This window comes from Dipteris shenzhenensis, chromosome 18 (genome assembly GCF_047967505.1).
Source record: "Dipteris shenzhenensis isolate YYH24624 ecotype China chromosome 18, Dip_SZ_1.0, whole genome shotgun sequence".
NCBI classification, from domain to species: domain Eukaryota; kingdom Viridiplantae; phylum Streptophyta; class Polypodiopsida; order Gleicheniales; family Dipteridaceae; genus Dipteris; species Dipteris shenzhenensis.
The window spans coordinates 30,625,300-30,647,562 of NC_141613.1; the positions used below are offsets into that span (position 1 = coordinate 30,625,300).

Sequence of the window (22,263 nt, forward strand, 5' to 3'; positions counted from 1 at the left end):
GATGGTGACACAGAAGAAGCAAAGCCCAAACCCTAAACACAAGACATTTACAATGCACAGCAAGACAGTTCTTACAGCAATCCTAAAGTCATACCTCGCTCTCTCTCTCTCTCAATTAAAACTTATCTTTAAAGTTACTGAAAATAAGTGTTACTAAATACAAGAAATTAAACTTTGCACATGCTTCTTCCTAACGTCCTCGCATAGAATTCTATTGCATATGAGACAGAGTGGTATGCCAGTTGCTATGCTCTTGATCAATTGAACTTGGTCAAGAGCACAACAATTGGCATTACAAACCAGAAGCCTATGCGATGGCGACAAGGAAGAATGAAAGCCCAAACCCATAGCACAAGATATTTACAATGCACGACAAGACAACTCTTATCCAACCCTAAACCGCAACCTGCAATCATAAAACAAGAACACATTCAGAATACAATGAGACATTCAGAACCCTATTGCCAACATTGCCACAATTCACAAGTCACTCTCCTCATCATGTTCATCATCAATGTCCTCATCTTCACACCCATGTGGCAGGAGAATATTATTTCCTTTATCTTCATCAAATTCATCCTCCTCATCGCTATTTTCCTCAAATGTTACACCATCAGTCCCAGTTTCATCCTCTTCTTGGGGTTCTAGAATTTGTAACAATGGGACTACTTCAGGTTGTATAGCATCTAGTGGGATATTGTAGGTTAATTTTGGAACTTTCTCCTCATATCCCACATCTCCTAATGTTTCTAGGATTTTATGATTGGCATAGATGTACACTAACTTCTCAAGCTGCAATCCTCTAGAAGTCTATTTCGTAATGTACTTTTAATGTACTTGTAATAACTCTAGTTTCTTTTTGAGCCCGAGTTTGAGCATGTCTAAGAAAGAACCCTCATGGCAATCAGGCATAGAAGCTCACACATGCCACCATTCATCATCCACCATTTCCAAGCAGATGTAGTTTATGCCAATGCTTGAACATCGCTCAATGCAAACAACCCCTTCTTGCATCGATACTTAGCTAACTCCTTACAACACTTTGCAAACTCATGGTTGTGGGGATAATATTGTCGCACCACCTTATGAAAGTCATGCATAACAATTGGGATCTCTTCGAGCTTCATATTCCACCACTCGGGGTCTAAAAGGTACCCAATACTATGCAATGTTGCTCCCATTACGGCCTAAACAATTGCCACAACTCATTGCATTTTGTAGCATTAAATGGTCTTCTCTCATTCTCCTAGCCTAGGTGAGCAAGGGGGTTCCTCGTAATAAGAGCTTGCTCAATACTCCAAAAGTGCATCCATGCTTTTCTGATTGTTGGACACTTTGAGTCCAATACCCTAAGCACATATAAAACAGGTTTCATAGCATTAACGGCATCCTCAAACTGTTTCTATAATGCAAGGGATCCCAATGTTTCTTTCAAATTATGCATTTTCTCCTTTGTTGCCCTATCGGTGGTCAACTCTGACATGCTTCATTCAAATGCATCACAATGAAAAGTCTCTATAAGAAAACTCCTATTTTACATCAGAGATTGCAAAGTGTAGAAGTACTTGGCAAATATCATGGTTGCTAGCAATTGCAACATGGTAGAACCATTGTGACACAAAACTGGGGGTTTGGTTTTGGTCACATCTCAACCCACAAATTGAAGAAGAGAGGAGATTTTGGCATGGGGAAGCATTAATTTGAGCTAATCGGTTAGCCCCAAAAGTAAGGGCGAGCCGTTGTTGGAAGAATATCTTTTGACCCAACACAATGTGAAATGATGTGAAAGGTGTGAATTGATAGGGCTGATTTGACTGAATGGGACAGTTAGGATGAAACATAGATCTCAAAAAGCTAAAGATTCTGCTATCAGTTTCATTCAAAATGGAGTTTGGAACAAAAAATTATGATAGTTTTACGAAAGGATCTCAAAACTGCTCTAAAAAATAGACCCGACCACTCAGATAGTAATAACTTTTATTCTACTAAATAGAACAACTATTTGAATATGGCAGTAGATAGATCTTGAAAAGATGAAGATTTTGATGGAAGTTTCATTTAAAACGGAGCTTGGAACGGAAAGTTATGACAGTTTTGCAAAAGGCTCTCAAAACTGCTTCAAAAAACAGACCCGACCACTTAGGTAGCAATAACTTTTATTTTACTATCCACCTATCATCGCCCTATGCCTCTTCAAGACACTTGGGTTCATTAGTACGGATCACTTCTGTCATCAAAGCATAGTTGACCAAGTGTTCCTGCGCCCTTCTTTGCTCCTATAATCTCTTGGACCGGTGGTGTTCGAATGGTTCCTCCTCAATGGCTGGAGGTTCTCTACTGTCCAAAAGCTGCTTTACCCACTTCGGGAATGGATGTTGCCATTGTGGTTCTACAGGCTCTTCTTCATCTTCTTTGTCTTGAATCCTCCCAAGCACCATTGGGGGAGCTCGGCCTGCTGTTGGTGGTGGTACTGGATGGATATCCTGGTCCTGGTTATCTGGGAAGGAAGCATCCTCCTCGAATTGATGCGGTTGTTCTAAGAAGACCACATCACGACTTACAATTACCTTCTTGGTAACAGGGTTATAGAGATGGTAACCCTTCGCCTCTTCACTATAGCCCAAGAAAATGTACTTCCGGCTCCGGTTCCCATTTGGTCCTAGTAGCATCAGGGAGATGCACAAAACAGTCACATCCAAAAACTCTGAAATGTGCAGCTGAAGGTTTCTTACCAGAAAGTGGAGTCATCCCATTCACAGCCTTCGTGTAGCTATGATTGAGGATGTAAACTGCAGTGTTACATGCTTCAACCCAGAAAGTCTTTGGCAAATCTTTCCCTTTCATCATACTCCGGCCCATTTCACAGATGACACGCATCTTGCGTTCTGCTACTCCATTTTGCTGTGATGTATGTGGCGGGGGTTTCTGCCTCTTGATTCCATAACTTTTGCAGTAACTTTTGAATTCAGTCGATGTGAATTCTCCACCTCTGTCTTATCTTAGCTTCTTCACTTTCCTCCCCGATTCTTTCTCGACCATTACATGTCATTCCTTGAACCTACTGAAAGCCTCATCTTTCATCTTCAGGAAGTATATCCATATCCTTCTACTGTAGTCGTCGATCAGTGTCGTGAAGTAGAAGGAACCACCCAAAGCTTCCATCTCCATCTTTCCGCAAAGGTCCATGTGAACGAGCTCTAGAGGAGCCTTTGCTCTACTGGCCTCTTTAGGAAAGGGCTGTTGATGCTAATTGCCCATCATACAAGCTTCCCATACATCGAGCAGATCTGAAATTTCTAGCAGGTCTTCAATTATTCCACATTTATGCATCTCCTTTAAAGAACTAAGGTTTAGATGACCAAACCTCTCATGCCACAGCTTATTGTTCTTCACATCCGCTCGATCACTGAAAGCTGAGAGTTCGTAAATGTTGTTATGCCGTGTACCTTTACCAATGACCTTTCCTTGAAGATCCAGGATCTATGTACTATTCTTATCAAATTGAACTTTGAGGTCCTGATCCGTGATCGCAGAAATGGACAACAAGTTCCTCTTGATATCTGGCACATAAAGAACATCGGACAACTATTTTACAACTCCATCTGACTTGAGAGCAATCATACCTTTTTATTTTGCCAGACATTTTGCATCATTACTGACTGCTACCATGATGTCACTCCCTACCAACTATAGAGAGGTATACCAATTCTTCTGACTGGTCATGTGGCACGATGCACCACTGTCAATCATCCAAGGTTCATCTATAGGTACATGAACTGCCTCCATGCAAGTCTCCTCAATTGTGACGAACAGCTCTATGGGTACTTCCTGCGCGCTGTTGATGGGCTCTTTCTTCACTCCATTCTTCTCATCTGAAATCTTCTTGTGGCACTCATTCTGCTTGTGCCCTGCCTTGTTGCAATAGAAGCACTTGATATTCTTCTTTCTCTTTTTATCATCAGAAGAAAATGGGTTACCAGAGTCCTTACCCTTACCTTTCTTTGATCCGGTCTAGAAAGCCGAATCTTCTCTAGTCCTCGTCTTTTAACGCATCTCCTCCTCTGGAAGCATCAACTGAAATCCTCAAAGTTGAGGGGCGGATTTCTGTTCTGCATATTCAACGCCATAATAAGACGATCGTACTTTGGTGGGAGAATCCGTATGCACCTTTGTGCTAGATTCTCGCTAGTGATGGTGATGCTAATCACAGTCATCTGATCGCGCAAATTCTTCACCCTGGTGATGAACTTCTTTGTCGCTTTAGACTCAAATAACTTTTCATTCGTGAGTTGAGCCTCCAGATTCTAAATCCACGTCTGATTTGTGGTCTCGTACTGATTTTTCAAGATCGTCCATGCCTCCTCCACTGTGGTGACATGTTGAATTAATGCCATGACAATAGAACATAGCACATTTGCATTTCTTCTTGTCCACACGAGAATCTCATCTGCAATTGGTACTATCTATTGTCTTGTGTTGGCTGGATTTAGCCAGCCTCACGTCCACCCCAATAGCAGTGTCCCAAAGCTCATATGCAATTAGGATGGTCTTCATCTTGAACTTCCAAAGAGGATAGTTAGAGCCGTCCAACTTTTTGCTTTTGCCGAACAGTGGGATTCGTAGTCTTGCGGGCTGGGCCATCTCTCACAATCTGCTCGCAAATAAAAACACACTACCAAATCTTCTTACTAGAGTCTAGGCTCTGATACCATGTAAGAAAATAATACAACGTCTGTGCTCAACAGATAACAGGATCTCATAAGCAAGAGAGAAAACAAGATAGTATGGAGAATCAAAAATTTGATTACTATAGAACTGATACAATAGATGGCACTGCCTCCCAACCATGTGCTCCTATGAAAGAAGCTTCAATGGTGTGCTGGAAACAGTAGAAGACGGAGGCTGAATGTTGAGGAATGAAGGTTGGTATAGCCAGTGATGAAATGGGCTTCACGGGCTTGCCCTTATATAGCCACCAGTCGTAGTCGGTTAGGCCCAATTGGGTGGCCAACCCAGTCCACCCAATGCATGCGTGTGCATGTGCGTGTGCGTATGTGTGTGTGCGTACATGTGTGTGTGTGTGTGTGTGTGTGTGTGTGTGTGTGTGTGTGTGTGTGTGTGTGTGTGTGTGTGGGTGAGTGGGTGTGGATAAAAGCTAAACAATACGTGTGTGTGTGTGTATGCATGCATGTGCGTGCATGTGTGGGTGGGTGTGGGTATGCGTGTGTGTGCGTGTGTGTGCATGTGCACGCATGTGGGTGTGGATAAAAGCAAAACAATATGTAGGACGAGATGGGATCCAAACATAGTAAAAACTTAAATACAAAAAGAAAATTAGCTATTAAGCTCTTCAATCGGGTGTTTGAATCTATGTTCAAGGATCCTAAACATACTTATAGACTAGAGTGGAGTTTCTTCATTATATCTTTCCAAAGGAGTAAGATAATTAAATAGTAATTGAGAGATGAAAGCATCCTTACTAGGTACAAAGATACAAAAGAGAAATCAAACGATTTTTTAAAAGACAATTTTCGTAGGATGACGTCCATGAATGGCAATTTGAAACACAACTACATTAATTTTAAAAGAAAAATACAATTGACCTTCGATTTTCCACTATAACACTCCCAAAATAGATCAACGAGTTTATAAACTCAAATTCAGAAGTAATGCTTTATTTGCATAAAGAGTCTGCTTGAGCTATAAACAAGAGTGCACATTAGTGGAGAAATGGGGTCTCAAAAGGGCCTCCAATTAGTGTTTCCTAATTTCAAGGGATTAGAAATGGATTTAAGGTGTACCAATGAGAGTGCTTCTTTGTGTGGGACACAGGTATGTTGTGTTGTACAAAAGGACATATTGAGCATTTGTGGTTGGGAAGACCTCTCACCCATGGTTTGGACCCATGGTCCTCATTCCTCGCCATTGATCTGATCTCCAATCCAAGGGTCACATTCAAATTTATGATAGAGCACTCCTAGCCATTAGATCAATGGGTAGATCCAAGGGAGGGGATGAGGGGAAATTGTGCTTCAATCTAATCCATGGATCAAGGGGTGGATCCAAGGGAGAAGATGAGAGTAAAATGCGCTCCAATCTGGGCCATAGATCAAGGTGTGGATCCAAGGGAGGGGATGAGTGCAAAATGCGCTCCAATCTGGGCCATAGATCTAGGTTAGATCCAAGGGAGGAGGTGAGAGCAAATGGCGCTTCAATCCGGGCCATCCAAACAAGTGCTTCAATCTGGCCCCTTGATCTCAGATCTTCATCTCCACCATCCAAAATGCACCTCCATCCTAGCCCTCCAAACAGGCGCCTCAATCTTGGCCATTGATCTTGGATCTAGATCAAGGGTTCACATGAAAAGGAACCTTTTCCCTCTTAATGAGGCTTCCACAAAGTCAAACCTTGCCCTCCTCTTGTCAGATCTTGCCACTTGGAGCCCACCAAAGCCATCCTAGGCCTTTGATCCATCCACCACCCATCTCCATCCAAAGGCCAAGGTTGATCAATTTCAAACCATGTCAGTTGAGTAAATGCTCAGGGGCCCTTAGCCCATGGGTTACCATAGTGGTTCAATTGTAATTAACTTAATCCATTTCTAAATCAATTCCTAATGAGGCCCTTTTGAGACCCCAATTCTCCCCTAATGCAAGTGCACATGGGCACTACCTCCTAGTATAGTGGTAAAGCAAAGTGCTTTGGGATACAAAAGAGAGCAAACGATTTTTTAAAAGGCAATTTTTGTAGGAAGATGTCCATGAATGGCAATTTGAAACATGACTGCAAATGTTTTAAAAGAGAAATACAATTGACCTTCAATTTTCCACTATAGCACTTTCTCTAAGGAGTCATTGCAAACAAATTATAAAGACGAAAGTCCAACCAACAATAGACATCTTCAATATCTAGAATCTTTGTGCAGGTTTTTTCCCAAATCAAGGTCATGATTTATAGACTTGTTGGAAATTAAACCTCATAGGAGGTAAGAATCAAATTTGTGGGGTAACCATACATACAAACGTGGCAATTATGTTTGGTCTATTGGTGTGTTTACTTTGAGCAATGGTCTGGATTCTTCTAAGCTATTTTCACAGTTATAAGGCAGCAAGATGATATTGCACTGCTAGACGTGTGCATTAGTTGGTGCGACATTCGAGTTTTCGTTGTTCAATCATTTCTACGAGTTTTGCTTGTGTCAGGATTGGTTACCATCAATGTTGTTACATCTTTCTCAGGTATCTTTTGTCATAGTTAGTCATATGGTTCTTATAGTTGTTGGTCTTCGATAATGGTTGTTCGTATCAAGAATGTTGTCAATTCTTTTATAGAGAGGTTTGCTCTCATGTGATGTTCATTATCGATGTACTGATCAAAAATCCTCATAGGGATGAGCTCTTCTTGATCTCAAAGCAGCCTCTTAGTTTGTTATTTCAATTTTTCTATGATCGTACCTCCAATCAGAGTATTCCAAGTGTGGCATATGTAAAAGGAGCACTTAGTTTGAGCCTTAACGTTTCTGAGTTAGCCGCAAGGTTATAGGTCTTTAAATTCATCCAACAAAACTCCAAATGTCAAATGAGTTTCTCAACTCTCAAAATTTTGCATCTAATTGAATTCTTATGAAACAATTTACTACTTAAGATTTTTCGAATCTACTTTTGTGTAGCAAAATCAAAATTTTCAAACGAGATGTGAGTACACTTCCCTTTTACAATCTTAGATCGGTTAAAAATTGCATGATTAGTATAACTCCCACATCATTCAAAATCTAGCTTAAATCTACTAGAACATACCCTCTCTCATTCATTTCTACAACGATCATGGAGATTTACAACATGGATTTGAAGCAATAACTTATCCATTTGACACATCTATTTGCACTTAGCTACCATAAATTTAGGTTCCTTAGGGTTTTTATGATACCTACAAGCACCACAAAGATAGGGAAGACAAGGGTTGCAACGGAGACTTGGGCTACTAAGAATAACTGACTTATTATGATTTGTAACCTTTCTTTCAATGTCAACATAATTGAATGCTTTTTGTCCTAATGTTTTCAAGTACCTCCATGCAATCAAAGAATGATTCCAAATTTCTCTAACCACTGAGAAAAAGCACTTATAATAACTTGAGGCAGCATAAATATAGAACCTTTCTATCAAAATGTCCATATAATTGAAGGCTTTGTGTCCTAATACTTTCATGCACATCCAAGCAATCAAAGAATGATTCCAAATTTCTCTAACCACTAAGAAAAAGCACTTATAACTTGAAGCAACCTTGATGTAGAACCCAGACCTTTCAAGAGAAATAATCATAGCGTTCATAAGATCTTTTCTTTTAATGGGAGAGAGTTATAAGGCCAAAGACTTGAGATTTAAGAGACTTCTCAATTCAATGCAATGTTGATTTCTTGACTGAAGATCTTGGCAATAATTGTTTTCCAAAGTATATTAATGTTTACCTTTCCCAAAAGCACATGGCAATCCAATAATTATAATCTTCTGTTATAATATCTCTAAGCAAAAGATCTTTGGTTTGAGGATAAGGAGAAAAAGAAGCAACATGTTGCTGGTCTAAAACAAGGCACTCCTATTATGAATCATGATTGTAAGGGAAATGGCAAGGGCCAAATGGAATTGCCTTTGGTTGCGACACCTAATTGGAATTGATAACAAGGAGAAATGTTCTTGGTCATTTAACATTTTAATATAAACCATTTATTTTCCTAGACAATTACCTTGACCGCTTTCCTTATTTCTACTAGGGCCTTAGATGAGTTCTCCAAACCTTTTGACTAGCCTTTCGACTATCATTACAAGCTGGCTTTCCTTCCAAATCAAGACCTCTAGGAACAAAGGTATTTTATCCAAAACAATTCATCAAGCCTAACCACCTTGAAATGTAAGGGTTTCAAATCCCTAATCAAACAATCATTTTTAGAGCTTTTCCAGCTTTCCTAACATGATATGTAAAATGTACACGAGCACTACAATAAATTTGACCCATATGAAGTATAGTTTGGCCTACAATATGTTTGACATACATATGGCATCGAGCTACTATGAATAGATAACATAGATTCCATGAGTTGTGTGAATAGGACTATGAGGATGAGAGCTATGAAACTAATTACTCCTAAGACCTATTTAAGAATCCTTATATTATTACTTCTATAATGTGTCATAAGTAATAAAACTTTGGATTTAAACCAACTAATAGTCTTTCCAAAATAAGGAAGCTAATTTGAATTTGAGATAGCTATGAAGTCGAATCTATTTCTATAACAGTTTCTCCCATGTCTAGATGCAAAACAAAGGGTGCAAGTGTCAAAAGATTATACAAATTGAGTCGAAAAATTTAGTAAGTCGTGTGTATTTTCAAGAGGCAAGAAGGCCTTCCATGGACAAGCCCACCTAAGGATGAATGATCCGATATTAGAGAGAGTGGTGCTAAGTATGCCCTCTTCGCGAGGCCTCTGCTGAGCAATGGGGCCCTAAAAAGAGCCTCATCAGTACATACTACAGCACACAATCACTCACTCACTTTTTTTTTAGTGAAAACTTTTGATTGATTATATTACAAGAGTATCGACCCCAAAACGAGGCAACTGAAATTACATCAGCTAAAGATCTCAGTGTATGCTAGATATACATCATGATCTATGCAACGCGTCTGCAAGCAATCAAAGAAGGATTGCTGCAAAGAACGCTTAAAAAAGTCAAACAAGAAAAATATAGGATCACCAAAGCCTCACTTTTTTTTGGGTGAAAATATTATTGCTTTTATATTACAAGATGAGCATCCCAAAGCAGGATAGGCTCAAAATACATCAAGCGCGCGCACACACACACACACACACTCTCTATTTGGCGACTAATAAAGTAGTAGAGACATACACACTCAAAAGATAAATCAATCAGGCACATCAACAGGCCACCACTAGGTTGAGCATTCTCATAGAGCTTACATGTCAATTAAGGTGACAATTTTTCACCTTCGTAAAATAAATCCAATCTTACAAATTGATTTTTTTTTTTAAAGAACGTATGCGCGCGTGCGAGCGAGAGAGAGAGAGAGAGAGAGCATGTTGAGTTACCTATCAAAACAAATTCAAACACAAGGAAACACTAGCAGGGGGTATATATATACCAAAACAAAATACTACCTACCAAGTGACATCCAAAAATCAACTATATAGTTACCTATTTCTATGGCTGTCCATATGGGTCCATGCCCATGCCCGAGCCCATGTCGTGTCAGTGTCCGTGTGTCCTCGTCTCTGACTGTCTGTTCTGTGTCCATGCATGTGTTTGTCTCCAAAATTTGTGAGAATGTATCCATAAATAATGTCCAAGTGTCCAGTATTCTTACACACATTTAGTAAGTCATGCATATTCTCAACATTATCATAACGTCGGGAATCGGGATGAAGGAACTTGAACACTACATATCTGTCACAATGTGACATCACAGATTTTCCATACAGATTCACCTTATATAATAACTTATTTAGATGACTAAAAAGGGATATTTCCATCATCGTAACATGGCGTTGAGTAATGCTCAATGGCCAAGACAACGGATCAGAAATACCCAGTGGAATGTCTGATTATTAGATGCAGCTACAAGGTATACAAAGATACGCACTTCATTCTGACAATGTCATCATGGACTTCAATTACACGCTTGATCATAAACCATAAAGATTAACCATCTTAACAATAGGCTCATCGTTGTATCTCCACAATAATACATTATGATTGTAATTCTGTTGGTACCCACCATGAATGTGCATTGTTACCTGCCGTTATCTTTTTACAGTCCATGTCCTCTACTACCCTTGAAATCAAATGTGTCTGTCTGGCTTTGGTCCTAGGTCCAAGAGACCCCCTCATGACCAGAAATACTGTAGAAGGCCTTTTTTTTGGAAGAATCTGACCTGTATTCCATGACACATCCCACTAACATGTCAACAGTGAGACTAGATATTGAAGTGTTCTGCGCAATTGGCAACCCCCAACCTTAATATTTGAACAGGGTTTCAATCAAAGATACAAATATGCTCTCTTCTTGACACTAAGAAAAGCAAGGCTTAACTTTGTGCTGGGAAAAGCCCTATTCCCACACTGCCTAAACTGCCTGACCATTGAAAAACAATTGTTCAATCATGCTTGCCACGAGCTTCAACACCCAATGTGGATCCATCAGGCAGACAAATGGAGACAAGCAAGTCCCTTACACACTGCTGTACTTAGCTGGCTTCCCAAAACCAATGTTGACCCAGTGACTTGGATCAAGACGTCATACTTGGCTCACTGACAATGGTGACACTCTTCCTTTATGAAGGACAGCTATCATCCTTGAAGACGAAAGTTGCAAGCCCTGCCACATCCCTTTTTAACTGGGACTCTGGTCTCCAACACCTCTGACATTGATTCCACTGTGCCTCAATTAGCACAATGTGAAAATATTAATGAATCCAGTAACATGCTCAATCAGCACCATGTCCATTTCTACATAATCCCTTGTCGCATGGTAGGATACTCTTCCATCAAGCCAATTCAAGAGAACATACACATTCAATGTGTGGAGTATGAGGGAACATATCCACGGGTTGCACACTTACTACCCGGTATGCTCCAAGTAGATTAGTGTCAGGCTGCATGAAAAAGGAAATAAAACTATTCAGCTCAAATTAATAAACCTATATTATATTATTCCTACATACCTTAAAGCATTTACGCACCCAATCATCAGAGTGGAACTTCAATATCCTCGTTTTCTTAAAATTTTAGCATCGTTCATCAGGGTTCAAAAATTTTCTAGAATGCAGGTGTTTAGAAAAACATGGTACATTTTTTGTAATGAAAGGACAGCACTGGCATTACAATAAAACCTGCAGCCTCAATGCAGAGATCCCTCACAAACAAAGCTTGTTGTGCTTAACCTTATTTTCATGTTCTTTAAAGGAAGTTAAATTTTAATCAATGGTTACAACACATATTAAATGTTGTCCATCAAAGATACCAACATATTGATGAAAATGCACCAACAGTCTTGGAAAGAATGACCTCCTGTTGAAGAAACATGAGGTTTAAATTAGATGCAAAATAATAGCCTCCATGCACTTCAAAATTTTAGAATTGACCTCAGCTGAGATGGAGGTATGTTTGTTACATAATGATACAAAAGTATTTGACAAAACTAATATGAGTACACCCTTTGAGACTACTTAGATGTCTGTCACTTGATCAACTGGTATTATCAATTGATTGCAGTGATCTAGAGGAGGACTCGGAGCGTTTTCAATTCAAGCCATGGTGGGAAGAAGAAGAAGAAATGGATGATAAGGAGCAGCACATTCCATCATTGCAAACCACTGAGGTTCCTCATTCTCATAAAGAAGAAGATGAAGCTGATGAACTACGAGAGGAGAATGCTAATGCACAATTCAAAGCACAGTTACAAGGAACTGCATAGACTTTTGCACAGTTGATGCAAGATCCACGTTTTACAGAGTTCATGAATGCTCCTCCGAAGCCTAAAAAGAACAAGAAAAGACAGCAGCCTGGTGTGATACCTCTTGTATTCGGTACTAGTTGGGAATGGCGAGGGAAACAATTTTCCGTTTTTCAATCGAGACGGCAGACTTTCGCTCATTCTTCAATGCATTCAGGCTATTTTGGAGGAGGTTCAGTATTCCAAGCGGACAGCTTGAGCAAGGCATGGGAATGCCTGGAAATTTCCCCTTTGGATTTCAGTCTAGCATGCAGGGTTATCAGGGTCGGATGTTTGGAGGAATGCCTACTGTGATGCCTAATATGATGTATGGTAACATTGGGAAATAGAGAGGGATGTCTTGGGGACGTGAATTTCTAGAGCTGTGAATAGTTCTGGCCTCCTGTTGATTGAAACTGTAAAAAAGGGCTAATCTAGTACATCAATTCCTCTGGCTAAGGCAAAGAACTGCGGAGGAAATTGCAGGACTATCCTCTTAGACTGCCGAGGAATCATCAAGCTTCGTACTGTTGAGAGCTACACCTACGACTCCCAACGTGAGGATACTCCCTTCTGCTAAGCCTCACACGGGTCCGGGAAACTCCTACGACGCTCTCTCCTACTAAGCCTCAAGACCAATGGGACTGGAAATATAGCCCACTATGCCTGAACACTCCTGATGAGAAGGTGAAATGTGAGTCATGCCAACTAAAGTTGATGTGGCCATTAGAGCCGATGAAGAGGCTTGATGGATGGAAGACCAATCGCCCCTATCTATTGCATCTGGGGTGTCCACTTGGGTGGAAGCCCCAAGAGAATAAACCATGGGACCTAGACAACCCCCTAGGGTGGTGGACCCAAGAGGCTCATCATTGCAACTACCGAAGGGGCTCAGATGTCTCCAAGGATGGAAGCCCCCTCCCGTGAAAACAATCTGCTCCCTAATAAAGCTGATCCAGCGGACTGAGCTCCTGAGGTGGAAGACCCAGAGGAACTAACTTGCCATCATAAAACTCTTGGACGAGTAAAAGAACAATTCAGCGTAAACTGTACAAATTGAATGATCCCCTCAGGTGAGAAACAAACCAAGCTGCTGAAGCTAGAAGATCCACATGGGTGGTAGACCCAAGAGTCTTTGTAATCTCTTGCCTGACAGCATCTTCCACTACCTATGGAGGAACTAAATCAGCTGGTGGCTGAATCGGGGCATGTGGAACATGAAGAGCTTGCTGCAAATTCTGATTTTCAGCAAGGATGTCAAAAGTGGAACCCAAAGCAATGAGTATTAATCCCTCAAAAACATCATCTAATGTAGAAGAAGCGGGCACATTAAATTCAGCTTGTGTATGTGCTGAATTTTCTAAAAAGATTACATCTCTACTCACAAAAATCTTGCGTAAAGCAGGATTGAAGGGACGATAACCTTTACTCTCTGCACTATACCCAACAAATATGCATTTAATTGCCTTGTCTGACAGCTCATGTCGAAACTCAACAGGCACATGGACATATGCAACACATCCAAAGACACGAAAATGATCCACTAAAGGCTTTCCCCCATGACAAACTTCATGAGTCTTTGTTCTCAAAGCCTTAGTGGGAGCCCGATTCAAAACATAGTTGGCACACATGAGACCTTCAAGCCAAAACTGATGAGGGAACTTTTTGCTTGTAAGCATGCATCGATCCATCTCCATAAGAGTTCGATTTTTTCGCTCAGCTACTAAATATCACCTTCTGACAATCTCTAAACCTCAATATGCTTTGTGCACGCATGGAAAACTGGATTCCGTGCAACAGCCAAAGCACTCTGACTGTCAGTGAAGATGACGGTAGGAAATGTCTCACATACATGAAGATTGCAAGTAACTTCTGGAGCCAAACGCACTCCAATGTAGCTGTAAAAGTTGCTTTGTATTCACCGCCCTTCCTGCCCCTCTTCGTACCCCCCCGGGCCCCCCCGCCTGCTCTAATCCTCTCCCTACCTCCTTGCCTCCTTGGATTGTGACATCAAAATACCCCCCTCATTGCTAGGAAATCGAATGCCCAAATAACAATGCAAAGGACCAAGATTTGACATAGCAAATGTCTTCAGCAAGTCAAGCTTGAAAGCTGCAATTTGCTCAGCATGTGTACCAGTAACAAGCATGTCATCCACATCGAGTACTAAAATCAGCAAATCTATCCCACTCTTGCGGATGTAAAGGGTAGCCTCTATAGGGATGTTCTGAAAGCCAAGACTTAGTAACTGAGCATTTATCCTTGAATACCAAGCCCAGGGTGCATGTTTCAATCTATAAGCCATTCTATGGGTTATCCATAGGTGCCACTCATACCTTGGTATGTGCATTGTAGGCCTGGCTACAGTCAGTTAAGTCAGTTGGTACAATTAGTACATGTACAACTTGGGACACTTAGTCCAGGGCATTTAGCCCTAGGGTTTTGTCCTATTGGCTCTCTCTTCAGCCTCCATTCATTGTAGCAGCAATTTCATTACAGCAGCTCGTTTTTCTCCTCTCCCATTCATTTTTAAGCTTCCATTTGCTTGCTCTAGCCTACACTGGTATCAGAGCAGGTCAGGGTTCCACCCTCTGGCCATTTCCAGCCACCTGGAGTCCTTTTGGAGCCATTGGGAGCTGTTTGGCGGCCTATTCCTCTGCTGGTCGGCTCATTTTCCTAGGCAGTTCCACACGTGTGCACATCCAAGGCTTCTCCAATCATTTCCGTCGCGGGAAAATTGTGTTTTGGAGCATTTGCTGCTGTTTTTGGACGATTCCTCAGCATTTTCGATCTGCTCCATCCTGCTACATCTGTCTACGGCACATGTATTGCTGTCTTTTCCACACATTAGCCATACAGCTGTACGGTGCATTTAATGCATAGCTGACCTTGTATAGAGCCGTTCAAGGTGAATTTATAGCTGTTTTCATATTTGAAGCAATTGTGTGAATTTCGCTGGTCTCTAGAGCTCCTGCTGCAGCCGACTTTGGCATTGGCAGCCTGTAGCTGCATTTCGGACCACATATAACAGCCGACCTTGTTTGTTGGCATCTACTACAGCACCTACAGCAGCCAACTTAGGGTTATGGAGACCTGTGTGCATTTCAGGGCATCTACTACACCGACTTTGCACCTGGAAGCTTGCGATAGCATCTTCATACACCGCCTGTGCTGTTTGGGGCCTGCAGTTCCATTCTGGAGCACATTCAGTCACTGACTTTGGCTTTCAGAGCTTGTTGCTGCTGTTTAAAGCCATCTTCTCATACCTTGCTGCTGCTGCAATCATTTTGAGGTCTATATCTGCCATTCCAGCCTCTCACAGCCCTCTTATTTGCCATTTCATGTCCCTTACATATCTCCTACAAGGGTGACAGTCTGTGCTCGCATTTGGAGCCTTTTTCTTGCTGCATTTTTGGGTCTATATCATTCGGTAAGCACCTACTGCAAGGCTTCCTTCATTTCCAGCAAAACAATCCTTTCTTATGTTAACACTTGGCATTTTGGAAAGGCGTTGTGTTGCCTTGGAAGGCCTCGTGTTGCCTTTGGGAATCTCTTTTGCAGCAGGTACACGTTGTGACAGCCACACATTTGCAGTCAAAAGCTTTGAAGATTGTGCAGACATTTGCCTTTGGTTTTGGGAGAGTGTTCTCTCAATTGCATTGTCAAATTGGTGCTTTTGCCTTGCATTTTTGGCACAATGGCTGGCAATAAGGATAATTTATTCGGAATGCTTGGGGCTAATGACAAGCTTGATGGCACAAATTACCCCATGTAGTCATACACGATGGGGCACGTATTGGTTGCCAAGAATTTGTGGAACATTGTTCCAGGCTCTGAGACTAGGCCTACACGCAATGCAGCTTTTGGTACTATAGCTACCGCCTCTGCTACTGCTTCAGGCTCATCAGATTATGGGTCTAATGCTACTTTCGGAGCAGCTGCATCTTCTACTACAAGTACTTTGCCTCCTACACAAGAGCAGATTCAATGGGATGGTCGTGATGCCAAAGCACATGCGTTGGTTCCTCTTTCAATTCAAAGGGTCATTATCCCTCATATCCGGTCTTGCAAGACCGCAAAGCAAGGATGGGATCAGCTTGCATCCTTATATCAAGTGCAAAATGAGGCGAGGGGATCGCCTATCTATGCAAACAATTGAAGGACTTAAAGCCTGAAGAGGATGATAATATGGATGCCTATCTTACCAATGTGAAGGATTTGAAAGAGCAATTGGCTAATATTGATGAGATGATGCCTCATTCTCAATTTGTTTCTAACACCCTTGATGGGTTGCCTGACTCTTATCACGGCTTTGCTACTACATTGAGGTTGGTTGCGGGTGGCAATGCCAACCATTATTCCTTTGACCAGCTGGTTGCTCTTCTTCTTCAAAAGGAACTCTTCGGACTCTACATTGATGAGATTACATCTTTCATAGACCGCCTAGGAGGCGAGGGAGCACCACTAGCAGACTTGATGATACAGATTCTACTGTATGCGGATGACATAGTCCTCCTGTCATCTTCGGCAGAGGGACTACAAAGACATCTAGATGCCCTAGAGGTGTTCTGCAGAGAGAGAGACCTGATGGTTAACCTTGGGAAGACCAAGGTCATGATCTTCAACATCTCCTACACAGTGCTTCACTAACATAGCTTTACATACAAGAGTTAGCCAGTGGAGATTGTGCAGTCCTACACATACTTGGGTACAGTTTTCACAGGGCCAGTTTTCACGATGACCCATGCAACCAGAGCACGACTCACATGAGGGCATGGTGCCTTGGCCCAACTAGAGCGACAGTGCCTCCAGGTGCACTTCCAGGATCCAACGACTAAGTGTTGGCTTTTCGATACTCTAGTGAGGCCGACCGCCATGTATGCGGCATCGTTTTGGGGGTGTGATATTTCAGCAGCAGAGTGGAAGATATTCGAGCGGCTGCAAGTGATTATGGGCTCCAGGATGATTCAGAGTAAGCCCTCGGTCCCCCATCAGATAGTACAAGAAGAGTTTGCCATGACTCCTCTCCAGGTTGATGCCATCTTTTAGACAGTGACTTTCCTCCACAAAATTTGGGACCTACCTTGTGAGAGACTTTCGAGATTGGCACTAGAGTCCTCCATACGACTATCTCAGAGTGGGGCAGGTACAGCATGGTTTGCACGCATCACCGCATGGTTCGCCAGTCACGGAATTCAAATAGATCGACTTCCCTCATTTCAGTATAGCATGGATGCACCGCCCGAGTCGATCCCAGGAGATGAGATTAACTGCATCATATGGTAAGATCTCCCCCAGCTCCACACATCTCGCACTTGGGAGGGGACCAGGAATTCCCCACCAAGACCAAACTCTACTATGACCACTTTTTAAGAGTATCGGAAGACGAACTCATCATCAGACCTCAGTACCTCGAGACGATGAGGACGGTCGAGACAGAGGAGCACTTTCTATGTGTTTGCCTAGCCTACTAAGAGATCCGAGGGCGTACCACTGCCTTTTTCAGGAGAAATACGGCTTTGGCCCACTCTCATGACTGATCCAGTTTCGAGACCACGTCAGCATTGGGCTCTACCTGATGGCAATGCGATGACACAGGGAGATACTACTACAACATATCAAAGAGCAGAAGGATGGGACCACCGCACCACAGGGTACCGAGGTAGACCGAGCACAGAGACAGGTCACAGATTTCTATGCATTTGACTTGGTCCCAAGGCACTCTGGAACGGAGGAGGAGCTAGTCGACATGAGAGATATATGGATCAGCGGATGTAGCCGACACAGCACTGTCAGACGATGGACATAGAGACCATACACAATGCGACAGACAACCAGAGCACACACGATCGAGGTTCGACCTATCTCAACTCTCCTTAGGGAAGATCAACCGAGGCGAGGCATCACTCTTGACATAGCCCATCAGATCCAGAGATCGAGGAGACCACGTCCTCCACCACCATGGGAGACATGTTCGGTGTGCAATGTAAGTTGTAACCGGCCTTTGAGTGACAAAGGGCAGTATATCTTACTCTACTTTCTCACAACACCAAAATACAACCACCATGTTCCATTGCCATTGCCCAAACACAATACTTAGAGCATATAATTCCACAGCATAGCATCACTGAATCACAAAAACAAGGGAGGCTAGAATGCCCCTACTCAATAAGCATACAAGGTGACACTTGTTGGCCCCAACACTTGGCGCCTCTTGCGATATTTATGTATTCACTAGTTAGTTCGATTATAAGGGATTCCCTTCCTGAACTCACCCGCAGGTGCAACCCAGTACCATCCCAACCAGTGGATGTGCAAGTGACCAACTCCCAGTGCTATCCTCTTGGTTCCCTTCAGTAGCCAAGCATATCACAAGTGGAATAACCCAACATCTTACCAAGCAATGCATCCACACAAATCAAGGCCATGACTGAGTCCAAGGCTTGCCACTGCTTCCCCAGGAAGAGAGTATCACAACCAGTGCCCCAATCCTCTTTGGTAGACCAGAAGGTAGCACTCTAGTAGGACGGGGCTGTCCCTGACTGCCTTCCAGCACCAGAGAGAGTCACAACAGCAATCAGCAACCAAACCGCCATGAAATCCTCCACCAAACTGAGGATTTCAGCCCATTGACACCTCAGAATTCAGTGCGCACAGCACCAAGCAGGAGCCAGGAGAGAGGCATCCTAGAATATGGCCTCAGACAATGAAAAGGAAGCATTCTGTTGCGAAGAAAGTCAAGAAAAGCATCAGAAAAGGCCCAGAATGGGGACACCCAGACCCAGGGAGCATGCCAGTAGCAAGAAACACGAACGGGAGAAAATCTGTCGTGAAGAAATCATCAAAAACGCCTTCAGCCAGCAAAGGGAGAGCTGCAAAAACCCGTCACTCTCTCCAAAAGACTCCCCTGGTAGGGATGAAGACGCAGAATAGCAGGGTAGGATAGGGTAGGGCTCCAAGACCTTCCAGGTGCTTCCAGATGGGACACACAGGCACCACAAGTCAAGCATACAGCCCAAGCATGCACACACTCAGCACACATAGCAAATTGGACGTGGGAAATTAATGCCCCTAGGGGGTCACTTTTTAAGACATGACCCTAGTGAACAAAACCAATGACCCTAGTGAATAGGACCAAGCTAATAGCACTAGAGTAGCACTTGTTGCACATTTAATCATACGTACCCTTTGGACATTAATTAATGCCCCTAGCCTGGCACCCCTAGGCCAAATTCAGTGGCGGTTAGTTTAATCACTTCGCCATCACGTCCCCGTGACATACAGTATATAATGCTACACATGCCTTTACCATGGTCTTGACTGAGACATTTACTAGAGGACTGTATAGACTTGATGCCTATGACAGATGCTTGGATGATGCTGGACTTGCAGATGCAGATGCCTTTGTTGTTAATTCCTTTACCATGGCAAATACCCATTTGTGGCATGAAAAGTTTAGACACCTCAACTTTGGGGCTTTGGTGAAGTTATATAAGGATGGTATGGTTGTTGATCTTCCCAAAATGCATATGCCTTCAAAGCATGTTTGTGAACCTTGCTTGCTTGGTAGGATGCGCCATTCTGCATTTCCCAAGGATGGAGAGTTGGTGCGTCAAGCAAGCTTTATTTGGTTCATAGTGATGTTTATGGACCCATGCAGGTTGCAGCTCTTAGGGGATTCTATTACTTTGTAACATTCATTAATGACTTCTCCAGATACACTTGGATTTTCACATTGATATCCAAATCTGAAGTTTCCACATGCTTCAGGCATTTTATTGCTTTGGCTGAGAATGAGAGTGGGCTGCAAATTACTCATCTTAATATAAATAAGGGGGGTGAATATATGTCAAAGGAATTTGCTGTTTTTTAAGCCTCACGTGGCATTCATCATCAGTGCACAGTGCCTTACACTCCGCAACGGAATCCTGTGGTTGAGCACAAGAATAGATCAGTAATGGAGATGGCTAATTGTATGTTGAAAGGCAAGCATTTGCCTAACAAGTTGTGGTTGGATGCCATTAGGTGTGCTAATTACATTTTGAGCAGATGTCCCACAAAGGCACTGAAGACCATCACACCTTATGAGGCTTGCACATGTCATAAGCCAAGGATTACTCACATGAGAACTTTTAAATGCTTGGCATATGCCCATGTGCCTTCTCCTATTCACATTGTTATTGCCTTGGCTGCCCACTTTCAATAGGAGGTACATCAGCTTGATATAAAGATAGCTTTTCTTCATGGTCTATGTTTCCCAACCTCCTGGCTTTGAGATTGAAGGTTCTGAAAGCAAGATATGCCGCTTAAAGAAATCCCTCTATGGATTGAAGCAGGCACCTCAGGCTCGGTATTCCAGGATTCATGCTCATTTACTCATACTTGGCTTTCAGAACAGCTCTACACAGGCTACCCTTTATATCCACAAGAGTGGGTCAGATTTGCTGATTTTAGTACTCTATGTGGATGATATGCTTGTGACTGGGACACATGCGAAGAAAATTACAGCTTTTAAGCTTGACTTGCAGAAGGCATTTGCTATGTCTAATCTTCATCTTTTGCATTACTATCTCGGCATTCAATTTGCTAGCAGTGAGGGGGGTATTTTGATGTCACAATCCAAGTATATTGGCAGCTTTTGCAGTGTTTTCAGTTCGAGGATTGCAAGCCAGTATCCACACCATTAGAGCCTGGTTTTCACTTCCCTTCTGAGGATGGCAGCAGTGCATGTGATGTCACTCTCTATCAGCAGTTTGGTTGTTCGATTTACTTATGCCATACAAGACCCAATCTTCAATATGTTGTCTCACAGTTGAGTAGATATATGCATAGCCCCTCTACGCACCATTGGCATGCCGTGAAGCATGTCTTCAGATATCTCAAAGGTACTCAGCACTCGGGCCTTCTTTATGAGGCTGATTCTTCACTTGTTATGCATGGATTCACTAGTAGTGATAAGGCTGCTTGTTCGGACACCCGTGGGTCACATAGTGGCAAATGTTTCATGCTTGGTACTTCACGCATTTCTTGGTTCAGCAAGAAGCAGAGTATAGTTGCTACTTCTAGCTGTGAAGCTGAGTATAGAGCAGCTTTTACAGCTACAGTGGAGTGTGATTGGCTCCAGAATTTACTTGCAGATCTTTATGCATGTCAGACTGCTCCTACCATCATCTTCACCGATAGTTAGAGTGCTTTGGCTATTGCACAGAATCCCGTTTTCCATGCTTGCACAAAGCATATTGAGGTGCACTATCACTCTGTCAGAGAGAGATTATTAGAAGGTGATATTCAATTGTCTTATATTCCCACTTAAGACAAGTTGGCATATCTTTTTATGAAGGCACTACCTCGACCTAAGTTTGAAGCTTTTCCACAAGCTTTAAACTTAGTACCTTTTGTGACTTGATTTGTTATACTCTGTACCGTCATAGGTTGCTATATCCCTACAAGATGAACATGTGCAACCATGATATTAGATATTCAGGTATCCTAAGCCATGTCGAGGCCAATCAGAGACAATTCCATATCCTTAGTGTGTTCCTAAGAGTCTACAAAGGCCAATCTATAGATATATTTTCAATATCATTATATACCTTTGTAAGACTAGAATAAGTCCAATCATACAAATTTAGAATTTTTTGTTGTTCTAAAGATCAAAAATCTACAAAGAAAATAAAAGAGAAAATGAAAGAGAAGAAAAAAGAGGTAAACAAAAACTTTTATGAAAAGCAAAAGGAAGACATACTTAGCAAGCAAAGC

At 42.2% G+C, this 22,263-nt stretch overlaps 1 protein-coding gene across 1 annotated transcript in view; it reads right to left on the reverse strand.

Annotated features, from left to right (window-relative positions):
* Positions 1-10,276: 10,276 nt before the first annotated feature.
* Positions 10,277-22,263, reverse strand: part of LOC147891098 (RNA methyltransferase family protein) — a 78,894-nt gene continuing 66,907 nt past the window's right edge. The window contains exon 10 of the mRNA XM_087389994.1: positions 10,277-11,665. Within this exon, the coding sequence (XP_087246120.1) occupies positions 11,558-11,665 (108 nt within the window). The 3' untranslated portion in view covers positions 10,277-11,557. The remainder of the gene's footprint in view (positions 11,666-22,263) is intronic.